We start from the raw sequence: 10,000 nt of genomic DNA on the forward strand, positions 1-10,000 counted from the left end.
TCTTCTCCTCCCCTCTCTCTTTCTCTCTCTCTTTTTTGTTCTCTCTCTCTCTCTCTCTCTCTCTCTCTCTCTCTCTCTCTCTCTCTCTCTCTCTCTCTCTCTCTCTCTCTCTCTCTCTCTCTCTCTCTCTCTCTCTTTCTCCGTGTCGCCCTTGAGCCGCCGCCTTTGGAGTCCCGCGAGACCCGAGCTCCTCCCCCCCAAGGCGAAGAAGAGCGCTGTCAAGGCTGGAGTAAATTGTCTCGCCCGAGTGAGATGGTTCAGCAGATAACGGAGGGGAAGCCATTGGCGTGTGTTCATCGGTTCAAACCAGGATCTGAGTGACCCCTTCCCCTTCGGTGGTTCCCGTAGGACCGGTCGGTCTTGACGGGTAATTTATGCACCGGCCACCAGAGGTCAGGGCAGGTCAGGCGCGAAATTCAAATCCGGCTTGTGGGCGGGGATGGCCGAGGCTCCGCAGCCTACTTGTGAGCTAATTTTCAATTTACATTCTCATTAGTATGCAAGGGCCAAACGCCTGCTCCCAGGGTACCTAAAGGTTGATAGGAATCAGAATTATGTTATCAGAACACTATCCAAGATTAAATGTAAAGTGATTTATGATAAGATGTGAATTATAACGAGGTTAGCCCCACGTCTCACCGGGCCGTGTTCCTCCCTCCATCATCCTTCCTCGGCATCCTACCCATTCGCGGCGTGCCCGAGGAAGCGCCGAAGGGAGGCAGCATTTAAATTCAAGATGTCGCCCATCACGCACTCACACGGGGGAAGGGCAGCCCCAAGAGCCACCGGTCGCCGGGATTCTCACTTTTAGGCACGATCCTTTCGTTGGTCGTCCAAATCGTATATACATTTCTACCAGACATATACCATGTGATTGTGTTTGCGTCGATTAAATTGGAGCAGCAGCCGTTGTTGTCGTGCTCAGTCACTGTTGCAAGCCTTCCCGCTCCTGCAACCTTTCTCTTCTCTCCTCGTTTCCCTTCTCCTCGCTTCTCATTGCCTATCCATTCTCCTCCCTTCTCTACTCGCCTCTTCCTTCTCGTCTCTTCTTATCATTTCTTTCCTCTATGCTCTATAGATGTACGTTAATAGAACTGAATAAACAATATAGCATTCGATTTGATGTTTTAGGATGTGTAAAATCTCTATTGAGAAATTAGGTTTTTATACAGCATACAATTTGCGATGAATATATTATTAGTATCCAATTATATATAGTATATATTTATAATGTATATCTTAATGATATATATGATGGATATATATATATATCTATATATTTATATATGAATATATATATTCATATATAATATGTAACATATATAGTATGTACTGTTTTGATATATATAGTAGTTATCATATAATATAGCTCTCGTAAGTTGATAACGTATAGATTTAGATATAGATATATATCTCTATTGTGAGTAATTAATTAGATTGAATGGAGTAATATATCGTATATGCATATAATATTTTTATATTAGTATATAACTCTCCACATCACGACATGAGCATTACATCACAACACACCATTAAACACACAAGCAATTGACATACACACACACACACACACGACCAACACACACACACAAAACACACACAGAAACACAGCAATTATCATCACACACTCAACATCGACACACACACGACACACATGAACATGCACACGACACACACACGCACACACATACACACATAGTAACTTTTGCGATATATTATTATCTATAACATCGTTGTATATATATATAATATATATTGTATATATAATTATAGTGTATATAAGTATATATATATATATATACAGTATATTATGTGTGTGTGTGTTGTGTTGGTTGGTGTGTGAAGTTTGATGTATGTATTGTGTGTTTGTAAATGTGTGGTCGATGTATATATATATATATATATATATTATATATATAGTATTTTCTCTGTACTTTTATATATATTAATTATATATATGTAATACTAATGTAACGTGATATATGAATGAGTTAGGTTATATATATACCAAAATATAAGTATACATATGTATATATGTAATATATTATTATATTATATAATATATATATAAATATATATATAGTATTATATCTTGATATATATATATTATAATATATATTATCTAATATTATATCATAACAATACACACTACTTACATACACACAACACAACACACACAACACACACAAATATATACTTATATATATATCTAAATTATTGAGTGTTATAGTTATAATAGTTATATATAATTATTAGATGAATTATATAGTTACTATTATACTACTAATCAGTATATTATGACTAGTAATATATATATAGAGTTATACTATATATATATTATATAGTTATAATCGAGTATATAACTATATAATATATAGTCTATTAGAATAGATATACTGTATATATCAGAAGCTTAGTTTGTAGCATATAAATATAGTACATTATATCTATATATTCTTATAATATATATATTATAGTATTAATTACTATAAAAATTATACTTATTTCATCTATCATAGATAGTTAGTATATATAACTTATATCTATATTTTTCTGTATATACTATTATATATATATTATCTCATTTATATATATATATATATATATTTTCGCGGCATTATTATAATATATTACTAATATCTCATATTATATTATATATATATTTTTGTTATCTATATTCTTATATGATTAGTATCATATGTTAATATATATAAGTGTGTAGTGTGTGTGTGTTGTGTGAAGTGTGATGCTTTCATGAGGCGTGGGTGTTATTAGTGGTTGTTAGGTGTGTGGTGTGGTGTGTGCTGTGTGTGTGTGTGGTATGCTGTTTGTGGTCTGGTGTGTTTGTGTGTCTGTTGTGTGTGGTGAATAGTGTGTGTGCCAAATTGTCTGTGTGTGTGTGTTGTGTTTTGTGCTCTAGTGTGTGTAGATTTATATATTATATATAATATATATATATATATATTATATATATAATTGATATAGATATATATATGATTAATAGTATGAATATACATATATAATATTGTATATATACATTAATCGTATTATATATGTATAGATAAATTATGCTATTAATATTAATGTCTATCAACTCTATTTTACTAGGATTATGTTATACTATTTATTAGTAATAACTATCATATACTATATATAAGAGTATATGTGTATACTTGTGATATCGGTGTATATGATAGATATATAATTACTATAATAATTTAGTTTATATATAGTTATAATATATATATACTATAAATGTTATGTATGTTAGGGTATATAATATATTTATACTTTGGTTATTTATATATTATTTTACTTTAATTTAATTTATTTTATTTATTTGTATTGATTTATTTATTCAGTTTTGTATTCAATTTGTTATTTTACATTTATTTTATTTATTTATTTATTTTATTTTATTTATTATTATTTATTTCATAATATTATTTTATTTTAATTTATTTTCTTATTTGATTTATTTATTTTAGGGCGCGGTAGGCGGATGTTTGGTTAGTAGCATCGGGACTTAGATACTGACCATGAAGAGTTCAGCATGAGTTCGAGGTTCGCAGCGTATGTGTTCGAATCCCGGCTGGTGAAGTTCTGGTTACCTTTGGGCAAGTTGAACTTTTACGCTGATGTGGGTTTATGGTGGCTAATAACACAATATATTTGTGATATCACCCTATACGCCCCCACCACGAAAATCCAAATTTTAGGGCCAGTGCGGTGGGGTCGGCAATAACCTTTGAGCTGGCCCTACTTCCTTGCAGTGAATGATACGCGGCTTGACAAACAAAAGACAAGGTAAAAAAAAAAAAAATCGGTAATATTATAACTTTATTTATTTTGATTTATTTAATATAGTTTATAGTATATCACACACACATACTCATATCTGTGTTATATGTGTGGTATATATAGTACTATATATAATATAGTATATATAAATGATATAGTCTAACGTATATTCACTTATTTATATATATATATATATATATGTATAGTAGTTATAGTATGATATTGCTATTTACTTTCATACTAATTATTTAAATATATATCGCATATTTATATATAATTATATATTAGTTTGATGCTTTACAACACACACACACACACTATACTATATATATACTATTATACTATATGTATTTTATATATAATATATATTTATGCTAATATATGATATATATATATATATCTATGTAAAATAATGTATATATAAACTATATATTATAATAATATATATATATATATATAAATATATGTATTAATATTTAATAGAGAGAGTGATGAGAGGAGAGTCGAAAGATGTGAAAGAGAGGAGAGGGGAGAGAGAGAGAGTGAGTGAGGAGGATGAGAGAGAGAGATATGTATATACATATATATATATTTAATTTTTAAAATATATATATATATTATATATATATATATATATGTGTGTAGTGTGTGTGTGTGTGTGTGTGTTGTGTGTGTGTGTGTGTCTGGTGTTGTGTAGTGTATATAATATTATATACATATATATATATATATTTATATATTATATATATTTATATATTTATATATATATATATATAAAATTATATTTTTTGTTTTTTTTTTTTTTTTGTTTTTTTTTTTTTTTATTATATGTGTGTGTGTGTGGTGGGGGGGGGGTGGGGGGGGGGGTTTGGGGGTGGTTGTTGTGTGTGGGTAAGGTTTGTTAGTGATGTGTTACATATCTGGTTATTTGTGGATGATATATGATACTATGAGTGTGTGTGTGTGTTTGATATCGATTGGGGGTGTGTGTTTGATCGTATCTACTATTCTGTAGTATTTTGTGTGTGAGGGTGGGTGTGGGTGGTTGTGATGGGGGGGGGGGGGGGGGGGGGGGGGGGGGGGGTGGTTTGTGAGTGGAGAGAGGGTAGGTGGGTGTGGGTGTGTGTGTGTGTGTTGTGTGGTGTGTGTGTGTTTGGAGAGGGGGGGGGGGGGGGGGGGGGGGGGGGGTGGGGGGGGGGGGGGGGGGGGGGGGGGGGGGGGGTTGTTTGTGTGTGTGTGTGTGGGTGTGTGGGGTTTGTTTGTGTGTTTGTGTGTGTGTGTTTGTTTTTGTTGTGTGTGTGTTTGATATATATATAATATTGTAAAAATCTAACATACTAAAGATAATATAAATAACAAAAAAATTATAAAGTGATATAGTGGGGGTGAGCAGTGAGAGTACAGTGAGTTTTTTATAGTTTGAGATATTATATATTATAGATATATAGGGTGGAAGAGATGTGGGATAGGTGGGGTGTGGTATATTCTATTAGTGGTAGAATTTGGATATATATATATATATATAGAGATAATAGTTTATTGGTTTGGGGTTGGTTGTTGATGTGTGTGTTTTGGTGGTGTTTTGTGTGTTTTTTTGTGTGGATATATATATTAGGATATATATATAGTATATAATATATTGTATGTGGGGTTGGGGGGGTGGGGTGTGTGTGGTGTTATGTTGGTTGGGTTGTGAATGTGTGAGTGTTGTGTTGATGTGTTTATTAGTGTGTGAGTAGTGGAGATAATATTTATATAAGGAGATTTTAAGAATGTATGTATAAGATAGAGATATATAGATATATAGAAATATAGATATATATATATATTATATATATATACTTATATATGTATATATAATGTGAGTATATTATGTATATATAGATCTATATATATATATAGATATATAAATATATATATATATATAATGTGTGTGTGTGTGTGTGAGTGTGTGTGGTGTGGTGTGTGGTGTGTGTGTGTGTAACATATTTATGTTTACATATATTTACATATTTTATATTTACATGCACAGACACACAACACAACACCCACACACACACACACACACACACACACACACATACACACACACACACATATAAAATATATATATATATATAATATATATATATATATATAATTATATGTATATATATATATATATATATATATATATATGTATGTATATATATATATATATAAATAATATGATATATATACATACATACATATATATATATTATATTTATAAAAGAATATAGATATATTTATAATATATATGTTATATATATATGTATATATATATAGTATATATATATATATATATATATACAATATCTATGTAGGTATATTATTACATACATACATATATATATAATATAACTCTAAATATATAATATATATATATAATATATAATCTATATATTAATATATGTTTATACACACACACGCGCGCACACCACAACACACACACACACACACACACACACACTATATATATATATAGATATATATATAATATATATATTATATATATATATATATATGTATATATATTATATATATATATATGTGTGTGTGTGTGTGTGTGTGTGTGTGTGTGTGTGTGTGTGTGTGTGTGTGTATGTGTCCTTCCTCCCCTCTCCGCTTCCTTCCCACCCCCGTCCATTCCCTTGTGACACTTACAAGATCAAACCTCCCCGCCCGGAGAGACCAGAGCCTCAACACATAAGTAATCCCTTTCCTTGCTTCCTTCCCTCCCGCAGCCTGGCCGAGAAGGACACCACCCTGCCACTCCTGCAGCGGGGCCTGCGAGCCGACCAGACGAGGGACGTGGCCATAAACATCACGGTGGTACAGGGATCCCACCTTGACCCTCTCGTCCTCGAGTTGGAGGACGGAGTTGAGTTATCCTCAAGGCCTGAGGTCGATCCTGAGAATGGGAGATGGGTTGCAAAGGTAAGTGTGTATGTGTGTGTCTTGGAGGGGGGGGGGATGTTGTGGATGTGTATATGTGTATGTGTGTGTTTAGGTGGGTGTGTATAAGTGCATGTATGCGTCTGTATTGCTGCGATTTTTTTTTTTTTTTTTTTTTTTTTTTTAGGTTACCCTGCGTTTGTCGAGTTTAAGCGAGGTGGTTATTTGAATATATCATTCCGCTTCGATGTCTTTTTGTCTGTGTTTGAGTCTTTATATATATATAATATTATTTTTTATATATATAAATATATAAAATATATATATTTTATTATATATATATTTATAAAATTAATATATAATATATATATATTAATATATATATAATTAATATATATTTTTTTTACATATATGTTGGTGGTATATATAATGAGATATAATTTTTATAAAATTATAAAAAATATATATATATATAATATATAAAAAATTAAATATTTTAAAATATTTACACACACACCACATATTATATATTATTATAATAAATATAAATTATATCTATATTAAATATAAATATAAATATGTAAAATGTATTATATATATTATAATATATAAAAAATACATATAAAATATTAATTATATATATAAAAAAAATTTAAAAAAATAAAATTTTATATATTACATATATAATTATTTAAACCATATATCATATAATATTATAAAATATAAAATATAAATAAATAAAAATAAAATATATTAATTATTATATATATACTATAATATAAAAAAATATTTATATAATTTATTAAAAAAAAAAAAAAAAATAAAAATATACCTTACCCAAAATCATAAATATATTTTTTAAAAATATATATTATTATATATATATATAAATATGTATATAAATAAAAATATATATATATATATATATATATTATATGAATTATTGTATGTATGTAGTATGTATAATGTATGTTATACATATAGTGCCCATAGTTTTCCCCCTCAAAAAGGGTAACATAAAAAATTTTTTTTTCCTTTACCAAAAACGCCTAATTAGAAAAATACCCTTTAAAAAAAAATTTAAAATGTAACTTTCCCACACCCAACTCCAGAAAATTACTGAGGAAAAGGGTTAAAAATTTGTAAAATTTTAAATCCCTATAAGTAAGTACAATTCATTTCCCTCTCTGTCTGTATTACGAAGTTTAAATTAGTGACAGAGCGTAAATGCAGGAAGTAGATATTAAACATTCATTATTGCAATGTTGCAGTGAGTCCGTTCCTGGATATGTTGTTTATATTACTGCACTGCTAGTCAATATCAATATTTACACTGCAAGCAATAAGCCTGATTTTATGTTTCATAATTATTGTTATTAACATAAAAATATATTTTCCAGACACAAAGGTTCAAAGGAAATAACTTTTTCAATATGAAAAATTCTAACTTAAAGTTACTGTTGCTGTTGCTGAGGTTGCTAGTGTTGCTAATATTACCATTCATGTTATAGTTCGTATTCATGTTTTTAATTCAGTTACTTCCGTTCTAGTTGTAGTTCTTACAAGATTTGTTATTGTTGGATTTTTGCATTGTTTAATAATGATAATGATAACAATAATAATAATGATAAGTTGATAATAATAATGATTATTATAATAATTATTATAATAATCAGAATGATAATGATAATGAGGAATAGGATGATAACAATAAGGATGATAATAATAATATTGATGATGATAACAACAATAACTATGAGAATAATGACAAAAATGATAATGATGATGATGATAAAAAATAATAATGTTATTGATAATAATGATGATATACATGGTAGTGACATTAATAATGATAACAATGATAATGGTGATACTAATGATATTGAAAATGATAATGATAATAATAACAATGATAATGATAATGATAGTAATAATAGTAATAATAACAATATGATGACAAGGATGATAATAATAACAACAATCATAATGATAATGAAAGTAATTATAAGATAATTATAAAAAGATAATAATAATAATATCAGTAATAATAAGTCATAATAGAAGATTGAATAATTTTAAGGCCAACAGTGAAATGAGGAAAGAATAACGATGAAAATGATATTTTGGGGGATAACGATAATAACGTGAAATTATAAATATATGTAATTGTTAGAAATATGATTATGTAACTGGATAAACGTTAGTGATAATAGGTGATTTTATCGAAATCGAATAAAATTCATCTATAAATAGCAATGATAATGATAATAACAATATTGACAGCAACCACAAAATCAACAACAACAAACACAAAGCAATAACAACAATACCAGTCATAGATACTGAAAGCCCGGTTCCGCTCTCTCTATTCGCTCTTGTGGGTTGAGGTGCCTTGTAACTGGAGACGTCCTGGCCGCTACAGCCCCAGGGTAAGAGTGAGCAACCCCCTGGGGAGCAAGACGGTCTCACTGAACACATCCATCCTTGTTCAGAGTATCCCCGAGAAGGTGAGTCTGCAACAACGAGGGCGGCCTTGCTCTCTGCGTGGCTTTGGTTGTGTCTAGGGTGCGAGGGTGTGCTGTGGTGTGGGGGCTTGTGTAGGGGTGGGTGGGGGTATGTGGGCGGGTGAGTGGGGTGGCTGTGGGGGCTTGTGGGGTGGTGTGGTGTGGGTTGGCTGGGTGGTGTGGGCTGTGTTGTGGTGGGTGTTGGTGTGTGGGTGGGGGGTGTGGGTGTGGGGTGGGGTGGCTGTGGGGTGTGGCTTGGGGGTGTGGGGGGGCGGTGGGGATGTGATGGAGACTTGTGTGGGGTTTAGGGAGGGATGTGTTATTGGGGTTGATGTTGATGGGGAGTGGGGTGGGTGGTGGTGGGGAGGGTTGAAAGTATGGGTATTGTGTGGGGATGGGTGTAGTGGTATGGGCCTGGGATGTGGGGGGTATTGTAGGACTTATGGATAGAAGAAGAAGAGAGTAGCGATAGAACACGGGGCGTGGACACAAGCGGATGAGCCTCTGCTAACCCTATCTCGCCTCCCCACTCTGCCTAAAGCCGCCCTTGCCTCTCTCTCTCCTCCTCTCTCTCACCTCTCTCTCCTCTCTCTCTCTCTCCCTCGCTCTCTCTATATTCTCTCTCACCTCTCTCTCCCCACCCCCCCCCTCCTCCCCTCTCTCTCGCTCTCGCGCTCTCTCTCTCTCTCTCTCACCTCGCCTCTCTCTCTCTCTCTCTGTGGCTCTCTCTCTCTCGCTCTCTCTCTCTCGTGTCCTCTCTCTCTCTCCTCACTATCTCT

General features: G+C 31.8%; 1 protein-coding gene across 1 annotated transcript in view; it reads left to right on the forward strand.

Annotated features, from left to right (window-relative positions):
- Positions 1-10,000, forward strand: part of LOC122255141 (uncharacterized) — a gene marked incomplete in the record, with an annotated part of 1,591,030 nt that overhangs the window by 324,388 nt on the left and 1,256,642 nt on the right. Inside the window, 2 exon segments of the mRNA XM_086551259.1 lie at positions 6,567-6,759; positions 9,105-9,224. Coding sequence (XP_086407385.1) covers positions 6,567-6,759; positions 9,105-9,224 — 313 coding nt within the window.

The sequence above is a fragment of the Penaeus japonicus genome, unplaced genomic scaffold (genome assembly GCF_977035675.1).
Source record: "Penaeus japonicus unplaced genomic scaffold, GWHDUDI00000001_assembly GWHDUDI00000025, whole genome shotgun sequence".
NCBI classification, from domain to species: domain Eukaryota; kingdom Metazoa; phylum Arthropoda; class Malacostraca; order Decapoda; family Penaeidae; genus Penaeus; species Penaeus japonicus.